At 38.3% G+C, this 20,057-nt stretch overlaps 1 protein-coding gene and 1 long non-coding RNA gene across 2 annotated transcripts in view; one reads left to right on the top strand and one right to left on the bottom strand.

Moving 5' to 3' along the window:
• The window catches only part of LOC132496088 (uncharacterized), a 356,225-nt gene that overhangs the window by 20,007 nt on the left and 316,161 nt on the right, over positions 1–20,057 (top strand). The gene's annotated exons all lie outside the window — the stretch shown is intronic.
• Positions 8,772–18,333, bottom strand: STEAP1 (STEAP family member 1). The gene is made up of 5 exons (XM_060108163.1): positions 18,246–18,333; positions 15,540–15,654; positions 12,879–13,391; positions 11,898–12,062; positions 8,772–9,131 (listed from the first exon to the last, which is right to left on the bottom strand). The coding sequence occupies exons 2-5, from the start codon at positions 15,621–15,623 to the stop codon at positions 8,874–8,876; spliced, it is 1,020 nt and encodes a 339-aa protein (XP_059964146.1). The 5' UTR covers positions 15,624–15,654; positions 18,246–18,333; the 3' UTR covers positions 8,772–8,873.

Raw genomic sequence — 20,057 nt, forward strand, 5'->3', positions numbered from 1 at the left:
TTCTGAGAACAACTAGAAAAGCAAGACTAATTACAAAATCTCTTTACCTGAAGGTATTGGATATGTAACAAAATGGTGAAAAACATTAAGTTTTGGAAGAGGACAGAAACCCAGAAAGGTAAAACCAACACTGAGGTCTACTTTTCCATTAGGAGATTATGAAGATGTAGTTGAGAGGCTGAGAAAGTGAACAGCACCTTTAACAGATTCAAGAGACTAACAGGACAAAATACGTAATCCAGAGTGTGCCAACGGGGAGAACCAGGTAGTCATCTTCCACCAGGCTTTGAGTTGGAATCCCAAGACCCTAACTCTTGGAATAAGTGTGAATCAGAAGTAGTTCAAGTTTGGCAGGGAGTGATGCCCAGCTTCAAATAAACTCAGTCCTTAAAACTGAATTAAGGAAACCTCACATTGCTAGTGCCCCTTAACTACCTGCCAGAAGAAAACATAAATTCTTGAGTAAGAAAGATAACATCATTCTAGGCCTCAAATTATTTTGCAGTGTCTTAATATACAGTGTTTGACACTCAATAAAATAACCGGTCATATTAGGAGGTTAAATGACATGAGTGAAAACAAAGGAAAAAAAACCAAAACCCTAACAGTAGAAACAGACTCAAAGGAGCATCAGATAATGGACTTATCTTTAAGATTCTTACTTTGCTCAAGGAGATTAAAGTTATATTAGGAAATCTGCCAGAAAATTGGAAGCTAGAAAAAAAACCCTGAAATTTCTAAAGCTGAATTTACCTGAAATTAAAAACTCAGTGGATGGATTTAATAACATTAGACATAGTTGAAGATAGAATTAGTGAACTAGGAGATAGGTAAAAATGATTATAAGAATGATATATAAAGAAAAAAAGGAATGGAAAATACAAAGAGAAGGTTATGAAATAAGAGCGTGAAAATGAACAAATGAAGCGTAAATCAAAATGGAGTCAGGAAGCCATGAAGGGAGGGCTCTCATGCACATATCACTCACCCCAGCTTACAGACCCCAGAAGGAAGAAAGAAGATTTCCTTCTGATCCAGCAACAAGCTTCCCACTTCTTGCAGCCAGTTAAAAAACAAAACAAAGCAAAACCCGCCACAGCCCTCCCCAGTTTCCTCCTAAAACATAATAAAAGCTGACCTTCCCTTTGTCTCCTTAGATTTGCTTATGGCTTGTTATAGTTTGCTTGTCCCAAATTGCAATTTCTCTGCTGTTATAACATTTGGCTCATTTTAGCTAGTTAAGACCTTGTTATTTCATTTTTAAGGTTGACAGGAAGTAGAGTGTGAACATCTAGCATGAATAATTGGAGTCTTGGAAGAAGCAAGGGAAAGAGAAAATGGTACACAAGCAATATTTGAAAAGACAATGGCTGAGAATTTTCCAAGCTTGTTCATGAATATCAAATCACAGATTCAAGAAACACTACAAAATCCAACTAAGATAACTGAAAGGATAAACCACACTTAGCCTAACAAGAGCAAAAGGACTGAAAACTAAGCCAAAAAGAAAAAGAAAAATCACAAACTAGCCACAGGAACCTCATGAAGCAACAGTTAGAATGAGATTTCTCTTTTTTCATCAGAAACAATGGAACTTTCTACAAAGTTTAGAAAGAAAATAACTGCCAAGCTAGATTTCTGAACATCTAAAAAAAAAATCGGTCAGTAATGAAATAAAGACATTTTCAGACCAAAAACTTGTGAAGAAAAGAATTTTTTTCCAGCAGACATGAATTATGCACTGAAAGGAACACTAAAGATTTTTTTTTCAGGTAGTGGAAAAAATGAAACCAGACGGGAACTAGGAGATGCAGAAAAGAATAAAGAACAACCAAAGGGTAAATGTGTATAAACCTAAATGACTGTATAATACAGTAGTTATAATTTCTTTTGGGTCTAAATATATATAGAATTAAAATACACAAAAACAGAGAGAAACAAGTTTCTCACATTGTATTAGGAAAGGTAAAAGTGACAGTTAATGTTGGGTTTTGCTAAATTGTGTAATCTCTAGAGTAACTTCTAAAAATAGTAAAAAAAATGTATAACTGTTATAGAGGGGAAAACTGGAATAATAAATATTCTGAATCAGAAAAATGCTATATAATAAAGACATTAAAAACATAGAACTTGGTGAGGAAATAGGTAGCACACAGTAAAATGGTAGAATGAAGTCCAAACATGTCAATAATTACATTAAATATATATGGCCTAAATGCTATCATTAAAAACAAATATTACCAGACTGAATTTAAAAATGACAACTATATGCTGCTCTCAGAAGACATACCTAAAACTATGGGAAAACAGAAAGGTTGAAAGTAATAGGATGGGAAAATATATGCTGTCCAAATACTAATCCAAAGAAAGTTGAATAGATAAATTAATATCAAAGTAAGCAAATATTAAAATTTTGTTTTAAAGTTTTACAGAGAAATGGGTCAAGAACTAAAGGGAGACATTGATTCAAAGTATTTTATTTACTTATTTTTCAATACTGTGTATTAATGGGAATAATACAGTAGAGATGGGTAAATTGATGACACAGGAAAGATGTGTATAAGTTTTTTGAGTAGAAAAGGGGATTAGATTTAGTTCTGAAATGGAAGAGTTGGCCTTGGGGACAGGGACAGTGTTGTAATAAGTGGAGGTTAAGGATACCATATGCCTGTACATTAGTGGATACATTTGCTGGTGAGAAGATGAGACAATTCTTTTCTGATTATGTCTATTTCCTAACAAAAATTTACCAGTTGAGTGCAGGAGACAAGGTTATTATTGGTTTGAGCAGAGGGAAGGTGTAATACAGCAGTTTTAACAAGAGGAAAACCAAATTCACTATGGAAATATACAAAGATTACACGGTGTAGAGAGTTCGCTTAAATTTTCTATCATAAATTTAATGTGAGGCTAGTTAGTGTGGTAGGCAAGTCCATCTTCTTCAGTGAGGATGTAGAGTAGGTGAAGGGTTTAACCTGTGATGAGGTGAAGTGAGGTAAGACGTGGACACAGTTTCTCTTCATAAATGCTAATCTTCCCAGACTAAAGGAGACCTTCACAGCTCCCTTTGTCCTCTTTTATATGTATTAGGAGTGACGTGGTGAGTTTTTGTAGCACTGGTTCTGCTTAAAAGTACCTCTCAGCAAACTCTGTCTGACCCCACTGCTGGTTGTTCTCTGAAATTAGAATGAGGACTATTTAGCACTTTTGTTGCCAGCTGTGTGTCTAATTGTCAAATTTGAGAAAATAGGAAAGAACCCACTTTGAACTTCATAGCATTGCTACATCTGTCTGCAGAGACAGAACAAGCAGATACACTTAGACTCTTGTGGGATCCCAGCTCTAGGGTCTGGGAGGACAGACCATTCACTTGATGTGCGGGTTATATCAGCATCCCCCTTCTGCTATCAATATCTTCCCCTTTACTTAAGAGACTTTGAGTAGGTTTTTGTGACTTGCAAATAAGCAATCCCTGACAAAAAGATCCATTTCTGTATAAATGAGGAAGGGTTTTCAAATCATGTACCATGGAGCTCAGGTTGTCACAGGGCTTGTGAGCAGGATGAAGACATAACAAAAAAGAACATCTCCTGGTCCTGTGAGCCCACTTCCACTCTGGCCCCTATTACATGGTGGGCTTTTGTTAGGAATTTCACTCACATAGGTTCTATTTAAAAAAATGAAAATGAATCCTACTCTTCCAGCTCTTACACTGTATAACTAACTCACTGTGTAAATCCATTATTATTTATCTTTTGTGATAGTACAAGTTCAACTTACGAGGGAGGTCTGAAATCATTTCCCAGGTCATGTGCTGGGGTACATGCCAGTTGTTATAGCTGGATCATCACAAGCCTCGAGCTTCAATTCCTGGTTCTCTGACTCTCAGAAAATCTTGTCCAGTGAGTCACTTCCTGGTTCAGTCGAGGTGCAGGAGGGGGCATTGTTTCTAAGAAGATCAACAGCTTTCTCATCATTACCATTTTGGCACCTATGCTCTTTTCCCTTTTTCTCTTTCTTCAGTGTTGTTCTAAATACAAACATTTTGCTGAGGAAGCCTCATTTCAGTGGGGTCATGCCTCTGGGTGAGGGCTTAGTGAGCTCAGGTGATCCCATCAGTCTCTTCCAGTTCAATAATTTTGTAGCTGCATGAACTGACAACTTGTTCTTGGCACAGTTCAAAGGGGCATCCATTAATAATTCTGGGAATGTCACATACTCACTGGCAATAAATGTGAGGCCTCCTTGACCAGCTGAAGTAATGGAATTAGCTGAGAAGAAGAAGGTAGTGGACTTTAGCCTCAGGTCATGTGTAATGGTCACAAGTCAGTGATTTATTAATTTATTCAAGCATAGGATTATTTTCAACAAATAAGAGATCAAATAATTTATTACCTATTCAAAGGGCCTCTTGAAGACATCTGGAAAAACTGGCATAAAAAAGGACAACTTCTAATAACTGAGTAAAACCTAACATTAAATCCAAACTGGAAAATTTCTAACACTTTTACCTTGAAGGCCAGTTTTAGAAAAAGCAGCTATTATATCTTGTTCATTTTCTTGGAAAAAAGTTCTAGAATTAACATTACCAATTAAAATTACATATTTTTGTTATTAATTCAAATGTTTAAGTTTAGAGATCCCATGCTCATTAGACCATAATTTCTTACAGGCTTCCTTAGAAGTCTATGGTCTGAAAATCAGATCAGAATCATAAATTTCTTTTTTATTGTCTTAAAACAACATTAAATGTAACTCATTATTAAAATAATAAAAAGACATCATTTTCATAGTTTTTTTTTAACTGAAGATTATAAGATCCCTATAGAGCAATGCTTAAAGAAAATAAACCCCAGCAGCCTTCATTTTGAGCAGAAAGGAAGCTCTGTTTGAGGAAGGAAGGCACTGGTCTCCTGGCCAGCAGTTTTCTAGGTGTTCTTTGTGCTCCAGGGAGACCCTGTGTGACTGTTCTCCATGACTGTGTTAAAAAAACACCTTATCAAAGGAGCAGAGAAATACCTTCCTTTTTCTTTTCACTGCCACAAACTATATGTGTTTCATAATTATATTTGTGTATGCTGAAACAAAAAAAAAACACATGGCATTCCTTCCTTAACAACTGTGTTTTGTAAACAGCATGCAATGCACAGAATACTCATTCTGTTTTTGTTATGGTTAAAAGTCTGCTTCTCCTGTAGAATTCCCTATCCTGTTTAATGGCATCATTCTCTAAGTCATTCAGGCTAATAGAATCCTGAAAGTCCCATCCTAAATGCCTTTCTTCTTCTCACTTCTCATGGCCTATTGGTCATGAGTTCCTGGAAATTCAGTCTTCCTACCATGTTTCATTAGCTCTCCTCTTTTATCCATCCCCTCTGCAATGACCTCTGTTTGGGAACTTAGTGCCTCTGTCCTGGATACTGCTGTTGTCTCCTTAGATATTCTTCCAGCCTTCCAACTTGCCTTCGCCCTTTGTACGACTGCTCCCACTGCCCCCGACTTCTATCAAATCTATCTCCTGGATAGTCTATAGATAAATCTTTCTAAATTGCAAATATTATCATGTTAAGCCCCATTTAAAGTTTTTCAGTGACTTCCCTATTCCCTAGAGAACAAAGTCCAAATTTAGTTTCATGTCGTGCAATCAACTTGTTGATCTGTCTGGCCTGTGTCCCTACCCAACCTGGTATTTCCTTCACCTGCTCTATTCCTGAATGTTAGTCCTTCCAATACATTCCATCCCATTATTTTTCACCTCCATGCTTCTCACTATGCTACCTATCTTCCCATTCTAGCTGAAGAACACCTACTTATACTTTAATCCCCAGCTCAAATAATTCTTTTTTTGGATCAACCTCACAGCTTCCTGATTTTGCCCTTCTAAACAGAGCTGGTCATTCCCTCTTTAGTGATACCAGTAAGCTAGAATTCATTGCTGTACTAAAATTTGTCTTCCCTATGAGACTGTGAGTAGGAACTAGGTCATTTCTATCTTGATATATCCTCTGTCTAGCACTGGGCCTGGTATATGGGAGGTGCTTTATACATTTTCATTGAGTAACAGGAAATCTAAGCTTGTACTAGAATATAATATTTATTCTTTTTAAGACAACTTTTATTGTTTTCTTCTGCTCATAACAATATTACCCAACAATTGTTAAAAATTCAGAAAAGATAGAAAGAGTGAATGGTCTAGTTTGCAACAGCCCCTGAGTACAAATTGAATCTAGATGTTTTTATGCTTTACTTCTAAGGCCCTTGTAGACTCCCTTTCTCCTATCACTGGGAATTCTGTGTTTCAGAATAGGTCTGTTGTCACTTATTACCATGGCTAACAGAGACAGGACTTCAGTAACCAAGCCAGAACTCAGATGTTGTCTCTACATTGAAGTGCCACTTCAGGTTGGAACCCTGTTCCCAAGCTGCAGCCTCAATGCTATCTTAGTGCCAGGAAGGTTGAAACTTGATTTCTCCCACTCAGAACTGGAGATGCTAACATTTTGCCATCTTGCAATGCAGTTGGGAATGCAGGTACTTGACTGCTGCATAGCAGAGCTGGTTGACTATGGTATGACGTGTCAAGCTTAGTTAAGTGGTCCCATAGTTACATCTCCTTGCTGAATCTGATTTGCAATTCTAGAACCCCTGGGCTGTGGACCAGCAGGAACCCAGCCACACAGCAGGAGGTGAGCGAGTGAAGCTTCATCTCCCGCTCCCCATCGCTCCCCATCGCTCCCCATCACTCGCGTTACTGCCTGAACCATCCCCACCCCCAACTGGTCCGTGGAAGAATTGTCTTCCATGAAAATGGTCCCTGGTGCCAAAAAGGTTGGGGACCGCTGGTCTACTCTATTTCCAGTTGTGTACCCTAAACACTATTTGCAGACATGTATCTATAAGTCTGAATCCCAATAGTGTATAAAATTCAAATTTATACTCCAGAAGGCTCCTTAGCCCCCATGTAATAATGAATAATCATCCTTTGTAATAGAACAAAAAGTAAAAAAACTGAACTCCACTCAGTGAATGTACTAGTTGTTTTTCCTAATTTGTACCATTAGTATTAGCTCTATTGTCTTTACTCATAATAAATAATTTATCTGTATAAAAGACAAGGTTTGTAGTTAGTTTTGCTAATTATGGAAAACCTCTGAAGTATAGTTGGTTGGGTTAGCAAGCCCTGATAGTTGATGTATAGTTTGCTCTCTGATGACCTGGTTCATGGTATGCTTTGGCCAATGTATTAAGGTAAGTTCAACCGAGTTGTACATAACTCAGATGTAGAAAACTGAATTTACCTTTTCTCCTGGAAAACCTGAGTTTTATTTTGCCTGGATGTGTATCTGATCTTATTCTATTACTTTACTTGTGTAGTCATAATCCATGTGTTTTTTGAGATGGGTGTTCCATTATGGGAAAATGAAAGTTCTTTAACAACAATCATAAACATTAGATATACTAGTGTGGTAGATTCAGATAAAAACTTTAAAAAAATTGAAGTATAGTTGATTTACAATGTTGTATTAATTACTGCTGTACAGCAAAATAATTCAGTTATATATATATAATTTTATATATATATATTCTTTTCCATTACAGTTTATCATAGGGTATTTTTTTTAATGGGAGTTTTTTTGTTTTTAAACATATCTTGGATATGATCCCTTTGTAGCAATATTCTCTCCCACCCTGTAGCTTGCATTTTCACTCTCTTAATGGTATCTTTTGACAACTGTTTATTTAGTCCAATTTATCAAACTTTTCCTTAAAATCATAGAGTATTGAATATAGTTCTCTGTTCTATACAGTAGGACCTTTTAATTTGTCCATTCTATATAAAAAAGCTTATATCTGCTAACCCCAACCTCCCACTTCATCCCTCCCCCAACCCCATCCCCCTTGGCAATTAGTAGTCTGTTCTCTATGTCTGTGATTGTTTCTGTTTCCTAGATAGGTTCATTTGTGTCATATTTTAGATTCCACATATAAGTGATATCATATGGTGTTTGTCTTTCTCTTTTTGACTTACTTCACTTAGTATGATAATCTCTAGTTGCATCCATGTTGCTGTAAATGGCATTATTTTGTTCTTTTTTATGGCTGAGTAGTATCCCATTGTATATATGTACCACATCTTCTTTATCCATTCATCTCTTGATGGACATTTAGGTTGTTTCCATGTCTTGGCTATTGTAAATAGTGCTGCAATGAACATTGGGGTGCATGTATCTTTTTGAATTATAGTTTTGTCCAAATATATGCCCAGGAATAGGATTGCTGGATCATATGGTAATTCTAGTTTTAGTTTTCTGAGGAACCTCCATACTGTTTTCCACAGTGGCTGCACCAACTTATATTCCCACCAACAGTGTAGGAGGGTTCCCTTTTCTCCACACCCTCTCCAGCATTTGTTATTTGTAGACTTTTTAATGATGCTCATTCTGACTGGTGTGAGGTGGTACCTCATTGTAGTTTTGATTTGCATTTCTCTAATAATTAGCAATGTTGAGCATTTTTTCATGTGCCTATTGGCCATCAGATAATATCTTTTTTTCATGGTTCATGATAACTTTTAAGGAGTGGCAAGGACCGGTATTTCAAGACCTTTTATTATTTATAATGCTATGTAGTCTGACAAAGCAGATATGATTATTTTTTATGCTCAGCTTTACGAAACACAGAGAATGTGATAAAGGTTATTTAACTTCTCGCTTTGAATCAAATCTGCAAGGAAATACACATATTTCAAACATCACCCATAAACAAAGAGATAGGTTAAGATCCTCAAGTGGTCATTTTATTAAACAAATACAAATTTGAAGTGTTTATGATAAAATATATCAATATTGGACAAAAATGTGTAAACAGCAATTCTACAACTGGGAAGACATCTTAGTTTTGTTAATGTTGGTGACATCTTCCCAACCGTGTCTAATCTTCAGTATCTTCTTTCTCAAGCATGGCAGGAGTAGTATGGCTTTGCATATCAGGACAACAATCGGAAGGAAAACAGCTATCATAAAATTTGGAGGTGTATACCATACAAATTGTTTTATATCTACCCATTTATTCCAGGCAAAAATCAATGCATGTATTGTGCCCAGCAGAAGGGAAACAATTCCTAGTTTGCTCTGAAAAAGAAAAAAGAATTATCTCGGTGAGATTGGTTCATTTAGAGTTTATTCCATCCTATATCATCTAGATCTGTTTTGTTGCTTGGAAATTCTTCCATTCATCTCCATTTGTTTTCCTATTACGTTTCTCGACAATGTCCACTCATATATTTCCACTCTTTTTACATGTGGGTAATGCCTCTGTCTCCAGGCTATCTAAGTTGAGAAAATTCACAACCATTCTCCTTTTGGTCTCAGAAAATCGATAACATTGCCTTCCCTTTCTCCATACCTTGTTCTTCTCTCTTTTTTTTTTTTTTTTTTTTTTTTTTTTTTTTTTTTTGCTGTACGCGGGCCTCTCACTGCTGTGGCCTCTCCCGTTGCGGAGCACAGGCTCCGGACACACAGGCTCCGCGGCCATGGCTCGCGGGCCCAGCCGCTCCGCGGCATGTGGGATCCTCCGGGATCGGGGCACGAACCCGTGTCCCCTGCATCGGCAGGCGGACTCTCAACCACTGCGCCACCAGGGAGGCCCTTGTTCTTCTCTCTTATGACATTTATTTTATGATGCTTTGTCTCTTGTGCATTTGCCTTAATTCTGCTTATCAAGAGACACCTAAAGTCAGAGACTCTGTCTTAGTCATCACAGGATCCCTGCAGAATCAACACAATGCTGTGCACATTTTAGGTGCTCAATAAATATTGGTGGGTTGACTGAAGATCAGTGCAAAAATCAACTTGATATTAGTGATCTTTATCAATTACAAAGGCAACTAAAGTGATTGACTGTGATTTTGGTATATTAATACTAAAGTGAATGAGCTTGGTCTTTGTTAAAAAAACAAACAAACATTTTGGGGCCTCCCTGGTGGCGCAGTGGTTAAGAGTCCGCCTGCCGATGCAGGGGATACGGGTTCGTGCCCCGGTCTGGGAGGATCCCATATGCCGCGGAGCGGCTGGGCCCGTGAGCCATGGCCGCTGGGCCTGCGCATCCGGAGCCTGTGCTCCGCAACGGGAGAGGCCACAACAGTGAGAGGCCCGCATACCGCAAAAAGAAAAAAAAAAAAAAAAAAAAAAACATTTTGATAAAGTGGAAAAATACCAACAATTATTTCAATGTTTGAACAAAACATAGAGATATGGAGATGTGAAGAAAAATATCAGCTTGCATTGGGATACTTGGCACCATCCAGATAAAGTTACTTAAAAAGAATTGTTCACCTATGTAGTTTTATGGAATTCTGGCAATATCTCTTCTAGATATCTTCTGACTTCTATTCACTTTACAGGAAATGTTCACTAGACTGTCAGAATGAATCCAACTCACAATTATTCAGCAGTAAGCCCCAATGAATACAACCAAATAGCTAAGTTTATATTTTCAGATATAAATCTCCAAGGTAAATCATAGAGTAGCCAGTTCTTGGATTGTAAATAAAAAGTTGCTAGATTATTAATTGAAAAATATATGTAATCTGTTGAAGATTAATTTACCAAATGTGTATTGTATACATATTATGGGCTAGGTATTGTACACAGAGTGGAATGGGTTGGGTTGTCAAGATACAGCACTTAAATTTGTAATTAAATCTGTAAAGTGATGCACAGCATATGTGTGACAGGCAGAGCAATGTAAGAAGAGAGTTATTTAATGAGGAACAGACAACTCCAATGGCTATCAAGCTAAACCTACAAAATCAGCAAATATTGCGCCTGGAAAATGTGGCACCATCTCTAAACCACATTCAAATAATTCAGATGGAGACATTCTTTCCAGCTTAATAAGATGTCCTGATAAGGTGTCTGTTGGAGTATATGCATGGGTGTGTACAAAGGATAGTGATGATTAACTGACTTTGCGGGAATTTCCAAAGATGTCTACCCATAAAAGTTAAAGCTATGTATATAATTTAAAAAATCTTGGCAGCGCTTAGGACTGAATTAAGTTTAGTCCTTTGAATCTTGTCAGACATGGATCCCATTGTTCTTTCTAGGGTGTAATCTACCACTAGGAAGTTAACCTCAGTAAATCTGAGACAGTTTTGAATTCCAGGAATATTGAGAAACTTCAAGTGAATAAGCTACATAAAATGTAACTTGGAAAAAGAAGCTTTTAAAATTAGATATTACAATACCTTTGGTAGATAAAACTCCATATTTCAAGGAGGAGAGTACAAAGCTGTGTAACTTAAAAGGCATGAATAAAATCAGAGGATAGGCAAAATTTTTTTTTTTACTTTTGGAGAACTAAGAAAACAATATTGAATTTCTAAAATATCACATTTGTTGTTATTAGATAGACAGCTTTGTCCAAAGCTTGTCCAACAAGCTTCAAATGTTAGAAATAATATTTTTCTTTGAGTAATGCCTTTATATATGTCTAGAAAACACCTCTCCTATTTATCAGCAAGAGGGAAAAATGATAGGAGAGCACATTTTTTTGTTGTTGGTTTTTTTTTTGCGGTACACGGGCCTCTTACTGCTGTGGCCTCTCCCGTTGCGGAGCACAGGCTCCAGACGCGCAGGCTCAGCGGCCATGGCTCACAGGCCCAGCCGCTCTGCAGCATGCGGGATCTTCCCGGACCGGGGCACGAACCCATGTCCCCTGCATCGGCAGGCGGACGGAGAGCACATTTTTAATTGGAACAAATGTGAGATCTTTGCTATTGGAAAACCATCTGTTATTTTTTTATGGGGTAAAGTCAATATACTTGAGGATATTATAAGCTTAAAAAGAAGATTTACCTCTCTGAGGGACCAGAGTTTTTTTTATATATAATTTACCTGAATATAGTGAAATTCTCTCCATGTCAAAGAGTCGCTCACAGATGGAATAGATGTCACAGCCAACAGAGCCAGTATTGCAAGTGCCACAATTCCTAGAGACACATAAATTTCCATTCTCCAAACATCATGCTCAACCCAGGCATCTTCTTTATTTTGTTGGACCTAAGAGAGGGTGAAAAGAGGAAGGAAAAAATGCAAACAACACTTGTTTCCAGTATAAGAACCTCCTTCTACGCTCCCTCTACTATGGAGGACCTGCTAACTAGGGGCCTCCACAAATTTATGATTTTATTTTTGCATTTCTCTAAGAGAAATGACATAGGAGCAATTGATCTTTTTCCTTGAACACAAAATTTATATAATCTGTTTTATTAATTTATATAATAGTTATTTGATGGTTAGAATTGTCATATGTGTGCATATATGGTAAATAAGCAGAAAATAGGAACAATTAGTATTAAAAAGAAATCTTCTGAGGGTGGTAGAAGATTGAAATGTGGCTCGGTCCATGAACAAAATAGTTGTTTATGTTGTTAAAGTTGTAGTTTACTGTTTTCAGCTCAGAAAACATTCCTCAAAGTAGAATTATACAACCAAGCCCCAATGAAGAGTTATAATAAAAATTTTTAAAAAGCAGATTACTTTCTCAACACAGGGTTTCAACAGAGGTTTCGGGTACTGATATTAAAATAAGAAACAGTTAATTTGTTAGGAGACTTAGACTTTTTTTTTTTTTTTGGTATGCGGGCCCCCCACTGCTGTGGCCTCTCCCGTTGCGGAGCACAGGCTCCGGACGCACAGGCTCAGCGGCCATGGCCCACGGGCCCAGCCGCTCCGCGGCACGTGGGATCTTTCCGGACCGGGGCACGAACCCGTGTCCCCTGCATCGGCAGGCGGACTCTCAACCACTGCGCCACCAGGGGAGCCCGGAGACTTAGACTTTTTAGTCTAGTGATATTGTCAGTAATGTCATCCTACCTGTTGATATGCCCAGTTTAGCAACTTGTATCTGTAGGATCGTCTCATTGGATAGGATAAGCTGTAAACTGCATGCAGTACAGCAAAAAAGAAACTGAGAAGACCAAATTGCTTTCTTGTTACCATCCACCTATCCAACCAATGTGGAAATTTCTTATACTTGGTTCCATTATGAAGCTGCACAACTGCTGCTATCACGCCTGGCAAATAAACCAGTGCCAAGAGGGTGATGGAAACCATTGGCAAGACTTTGTTGATGACCAGGATTGGAATTTTATAAAAATACTGTTTATGGGAAGTTACAAAAGGGTGAATTATTTCCCTCAGAAGAGTGTAAAGAAAAGTCAGAGATGATACGATAGCAGCGATTTTAATTGGTAAACGCCACTTTGGAAAGAGCTCCTGTTTGTGCTGTAGCTCTGGGGGGCAATCAAATTCATCACAGTGGGTTGTTTGGAGCGAGTGCAAAAGCACAGGTCTTTTCGGTGCGCTGGTCTCTCTTGAATCCTTATTCTACAAAGGAAAGAAAATGAACATCTTAAAATTGAACAAAACAATGGGATGTCTCTCAAACTAATTACTTACTGCTCATTGTACTTATCAGTAAAAAGGGACATTCTGAACCTTGCTTTTGGATACTGGTTAGTGGAAGGTGGCATAAACTATGTGGCAATGATCAAAGGTATACTTAGTTATCCTACCTTACTGGGGGTTCTCCATAATTTCTGTTACTCATTTTTCTTTAAGTCAAAAGAAATACATGCTTCAGATACCTCCACTAGAGCTCAGACCATTGTGTTTCTATCTTGAAAGTGTAAAAGAATGAAATAATGCAACTGGGAAACAAAAACTGAAAAACTTAAAAAACAATCCAGCCATCTTTGGTAAAAATAATAACACTTGTAAGTAGTCATAGTTGTATTTGTTTTATAATTTCTTTTGGTTACTGGACAACTCTCTGCAAACTCCATTCATTCAAGTACAAAGGAACAGGAATAATGTAGTCATTACTATTAGATAAAAATACGTAATTTCCATCTTGTAGCTGTTTTTTAAGTTAATGTTTACTGGAGCATAGTTGATTTACAATGTTGTGTTAGTTTCTGCTGTACAGCAAAGTGAATCAGTTATACATATATGTATATCCACTCTTTTTTAGATTCTTTTCCCATATAGGTCATTACATTACAGAGTATTGAGTAGAGTTCCCTGTGCTATACAGTAGTTTCTTATTAGTTATCTATCTTATATATAGTAGTATGTATATGACAATCCCAATCTCCCAACTTATCCCTCCCCCCATCATGTAGTCTCATATTCATAAAATATCTCATTTGTATAAGTACTAATAGACGAATAGTCTATTAAAACGGTACAAAGGCTATATTAGTTAAATCCCACAGGGATGATTTATTTCCTGAGAAAGTTATATTTCTTTACGCAGTTGCATTTCTAGGTAGTCAACAATTCAAAAGAAGTTTGCACTGAATATTACGTCACTTCCCCAACTGACTGATATAGCAGCAAGTTAAAAAAAAAACCTCAAAATAAGAACTTATAGCAGAGTGTTTCATACTGTGTTACTTTATGAATAAATTTACTTTCTCACCTAATATGTTATTCCTAATTTCTTATAGCTCTATATGTAGACCCATAACATTTTAATGCTCAGAATGATGTTAGTGATTATCTTGTTCATTTCCTCATTTTTTGCAGAGTAACTTTAATTTGCATAGTTCTCTATAATTTTTAGTGCTTAAAAATGACCTCTTGCCATTTGACTTTTACTTTCAGTAACAAATCACTATTATATCCAATGCTTTTTCCAATTACTCCATTTAGAAGGGAGTTGAGCATTATACAGCTTCTGCCATCTCTGCATGTTAAAACAATCAATGGATATCAATTTTCTGGTTATGGGTGAAGAATCATGGAACAGCAAGTAAGACAGTTCACTTGAAAAATGAAAATGATTTTATTTTATGCACATTTATTTTAGACAGTATGTACTTGTACTACCTTATTTTTCCTATTAAGATAATTAAGATAAAATAAATACTTTCTGTTAAAACTGTAGTTGAGATCAGTTAGAAAGGTAAAAAGAGTTTGGAAGCAAAATTTTCCACCACTTGTTCAGTCAAATAATTTAGTAAGATACATTTAATCTTGATGTGGGACAAAAGTGTGACAAATGATTCTTATTCCAAAGTTGAATTTATTTGGTTAAACAGTGAATCGTCAATTAACTTGGTGATCTCTTGGTAAGCTGCCATGGAGCCTATGAAAAAAACAGTTTACAAAACTACTGTTATATGGGCATCGATGACTTTTTCAAAAAACTTAGACCCACAGAATGTTAGAAAGAATTGGAAGGGCTTTGGAGATGATCTGGTCCAACTCTCTTACTTTATAGATAAACCAAGACCCAGGATTTTCAGTGACTTATTCAAGGTTATTCAGCTAAGTCCATGACAGTCAAGGTACAACTCCTCTCATAGCCCACACTGCCCTTTAGCCATCACAGTATCAGTGCCAGGAATCAGAGTAAAGATATCAACAGACTAAGGTGAAAAATCACTTTTATAACACTAGGAGATATAGAACAGCATTTGAATTATTTATAGATTTTAATTAATTAATTTATTATTATTATTATTTTACCAAATAACCATCTTCTTCTCGATTTCTCCTGGGCTTTATCTTCCAAAGTTCTTCTTGGTTTGTGATGTCTTGTCTGCTCTCCATTAATTCTATAAAATAGTATGGCCTCAGCCACCTGTGCAAATAAAAATAATTATCTTCTTTGCATCTATGCTATTTATGATATTAATGTGTGATAGGGCAATATGAAAAATTTACTCATATAACGGCTAGAGTGGCAGATAAAGTGCAGTTTAAAATATAGACTGATTGACTCAACCTCACATTATAATCTGTAAGAATTCAAACAAGTGCCCTTGTGTCAATAGTGTTTTTCTTTGTCCAACTATCAGTGCAGTGAATGACCCAGGTGTCTATATGGAATTCAAAGGGTCAGATGTTACCTTTTATTTCAGGAGACTTTAACTCCAGGTGCTCAGCTGGAGGAAAGTCAACTCCCTTCAAAGGTAAATAGAATTAGGAATGTAGTTTTCTGAGAGTAACCATGTTGTCAGTGGAGGTTGGAGTTTGCTGGTATAAGATTACACTCCAGGAAGTTGTGTTTAATAGACTTTTGGGGTTGACACTGGAATCTGAAATAATGGTGAAATGATTTTATGGGGAAATGTACTCTGAGTTTCAGAAAATGAACAGAATAGACACTCTTGGTAAGGTGAACGCTGATAGCAGCACAAAGGACTGAAAGACTGTGTTTTAGGAGTGCCACAGAAGAGTTCTGGCATATTGAAATATTTAGAGTTTCTGAGACCGGATCCTGAATGTTTCAGTTACACAAGCCAATACAATCCCTATTTTGCTTAAGTTAGTTTGAGTAAGGTGTATATCACTGGCATTTGAAAGAGTTCTGAGTAAAGCATATGCCAATCTTCAAGTATCTATGAACTCAAATCTATGACAGACATTGAGGAGGAAAAAGAGAAATGAGATTTCCTGTCTGCTCTGGAGGGGTTGTACAGTCTATTTGCTTAAGAAGTATTATTCCAAATCATTTGGTGATTTAACCAACATTATTAATATAGTAATTTGGGGGTGTGTATATGCCTAGGAATACAAGTTTTACTTACTGTAATCAAATACAAGAAATAATTCACCATGCTTGGGAGATGTGTTAACTGTGAGTTTCAGGATGGCAAAGATGTTAACATACAAATCTACACTTTTTCAATATTAAGTCATTAACTATACTGTGAACAGCCAGGTAGGCAGTGGGAATATAAAGTTAAATGAGATGGAGACTCTGCTTTCAAAAAGCTTAAAGTCTAGGAGAGAAGGCAGACATTTCAAGAACTGACCGCATGGTAGTGCAATGCATCGGAAAGGAAGACAAAGCTTTATGGACAGATGGTGGCATGGGAAGGGTGAGGGCTCTCTTCAGGACCTGGTCCTGGAGCATCTAGCAAGTTGGTAGCATTTGCTGAGTGAGGGCCACTTTGCACAGAATCTGGGTGAAAAGCCAGAGTGGCCCTGGAGAGGTATCCAACCATTCGTCCACATGGTAGGGAGACCATACTGAAGAGCAAAGCCAAGGAAAAACCCCAGGCAGTTAGGGAGCTTGTTGACTGTGTCGCCCACAGTCCACCTTGTACCCTGAAGCCAAGAAAATAAAATATCAAATAAAATATGTTGGTTTCCCTCAGACATTAACCAAATATATAATTTAAACTCTACAATAAAATCGTTTCATCAACAAAAACAACAGGAAACGGCACAGTATTCAGATGTTAGGAACTCCAGAATTTGATCCAAAGTTCTCTTTCGTCTCCATTAAAAAGCAAAGCCTATTTCTGATGTGACTGTTCCATTGTGCTGTACCAGGACCTGAAGTTCCTGCTAAATATTGACACAGTCCAACTGACTTATGTCTATGTTGAAGAATTTGGAATATTGAAGACACTCAGTGACTGGGATACATGGTCAGTTGCGTTGCATTTCCAAATCTTCTATACTTTTAACTGCAAACTTACTTTACCACATTTAACTATGTGAAGGGGAGATGTTTTTCTTCACTGGGCTGTGTTGTTAGGCCTTGCTTCCTCCGTGTGCTAAACGAATGACCTTTTATTCAATAAGGATTTTTTTTTTTTTTTACAAAAAGAACAAAGTCAGGAATTTGGAAGTGTTAGTAAATTTTATGTCTACAAACTCCTTCCAGTGGATTTCACACCTGACACATATAAAGCCTTGATTGACTATTTGGAGGGAACCTGAATCCTAACTGAGATTCTGAAAGAGTCGGACTAATGTTCCAAGGACTTAAAATGAAAACTCTCTGTTACTAGGAAACTTGAAGACGAGTTGCACGGTTTTAAGTAGTACGTACCAATCATTCATCAATACTATGCAAACTCGTGGCGATTTTGCCAAGTTGGAAAGCTTGCCATCAGAACCCAACCTAAGGACACACTTAATAACTCATCATATCCCTTGAGTCCCCAGAGAAAAGGCTTTCCTGTGAGTCCCCGGCTCCCAGCCCCTGGACCAGCCACAATGGAGCGGTGTGCTCCGCGGAGCTGGAAGGCAGCGTGTCCCAGAGCGGCGCGCAAGGGGCAAACTGAGTTGCGCTCGCCCCGAAGCGCCGCTGCTTCAGTCCTGGGAGGGCTCGCAACCCCCTACACTCCTCCCGATGCTGGGAGCCGGTGCCCGGCCTCGCAGGGACACCGAGCGGCAGGTAACAAGCGGCAAGCCAGAACGATTCAAGGAACTCACCCGTCTCTCGGCGTAAGTCGCGGCCGCAGCACCAGCCCGGAGGTGCCCAGCCCCGCTCAGCGCCCGAACCTCCAGAGCGCTAGCCTGCTCTGCCTGGGCAAACTCCGCCTCCTTGTCAATTGTCCGTCCAGCGCCACCTGCCGGTGCCGGGCGTCCGCAGGGCTCCTTCTTGGCTGGACAGTCCTGGGAAGGTCCCAGAGCCGAACCTAGGATTTCCCTACGTGGCCATCCGGCCGCTCCCGGTTTTCTTTCAAAGAGCCCTGTCCTCTGCCTGAGGTCTGCTCTGCACCCTCTCGATCCTCTCGATGTTCTCCTCTCCTCTCCTCTCCTCCTTTTCCCTCCCTGCCTCCCTCCCTTCCGTCCTTCTTCTCGCCTACTTTAATCTCCCAACTAATGAACATTCGTGCAATTCTTTAGAGCAGTGGTTCTCAAACTCTAACATGTATTTCCTGTAGGGCTTATTAAAACACCGATCTGTCGTGTCCACCCCCCTCCCTCCAAAGCTCCTCTCCTCCACCTCGCCCACGTTTCCTGTTTAGTAGATCCGGGATGGGGCCTGAGATTCTGCATTTTCTAACAGTTCCCAGGTGATGGTGAAGCACTCAGATCACACTGTGAGAGCTTAGCTAACTCATTTTAGAGCTTTAGCGCTTAGCGAACTCATTTTAGAGCTTTAGAGCTTAGCTGACTCATTTTAAACTTCACAGCAGCTCTTTGAAGTGGCTGTAATTTACAATTTCCAAATCCGAATCTGAATCTCTGAATCTCTTTTGCCCCCTTAATTGTCGAAATCTTGTATCTTAAACCGCACAAACCCTGTCCCCTAGCTGAATAAGTCCTTAAACCCGACGTCCACTCCTTCCCTTCCCCACCTCTGATATTAAAGCCACCGTCCCATACCCTAACCCCATCAAGCACTACAAACCTAAAGTTGAGTTACTGTCACTATTTAAAAGTTTAAGGTTGTTTTTAGGGCCTCCCTGGTGGCGCAAGTGGTTGAGAGTCCGCCTGCCGATGCAGGGGATACGGGTTCGTGCCCTCCTCTGGGAGGATCCCATATGCCGCGGAGCGGCTGGGCCCGTGAGCCATGGCCGCTGAGCCTGCGCGTCCGGAGCCTGTGCTCCGCGACGGGGGAGGCCACAACAGTGAGAGGCCCGCATACCGCAAAAAAAAAAAAAAAAAGTTTAAGGTTGTTTTTAAAATATGAGGGGTATGGAGAAAGAGCGAATGTGAGCGGGGGATTTACTCCTCTGAGTTGGAACCAGCCTCAGGGTAGAGCGTCTGAGACCTGAACTGCAACGTCTGAGGATTTGGTGTATAACATCCCCAGAACTAATCTGATTAGGAAAAGTAAAGGAAAATAAACTCTCAACTGCATTTTCCTTGATTATCTTTTATTCATAGCTAGGACCCCTAGGACTGTTCATATTTTAATATGTAATTTTCTGTAGTCATTGACTGTCCACAGGGTAATGTTAAAACCCCTTGAAGATTAATTTACCATGGACTGATGCCTTGTGGTAGAAATAGAATCTTACACTTTTTATTTCTAGCAAAACTAGAAAATAATCATTTAAAAAAGTTTTAGAAAAAAAATCTCTGTGTTTATAGAACAGATTACGAAAATTAAGACAAATTGCTAAATGTGTCTAAGCATTGTTGAATTTTAAAAATGATGATAGGTCTTAAATCATCAAAACAATATGATTTTATTTTTTAAGATTTGATAGAAAAAGGTCATTCACTTTTTTATAATTTATTTTGCATGTGATGAGGGCAAGGAAGTTAATATTATATAAGTTGGCTAATTGT

This window comes from Mesoplodon densirostris, chromosome 9 (genome assembly GCF_025265405.1).
Source record: "Mesoplodon densirostris isolate mMesDen1 chromosome 9, mMesDen1 primary haplotype, whole genome shotgun sequence".
Lineage (NCBI taxonomy): Eukaryota > Metazoa > Chordata > Mammalia > Artiodactyla > Ziphiidae > Mesoplodon > Mesoplodon densirostris.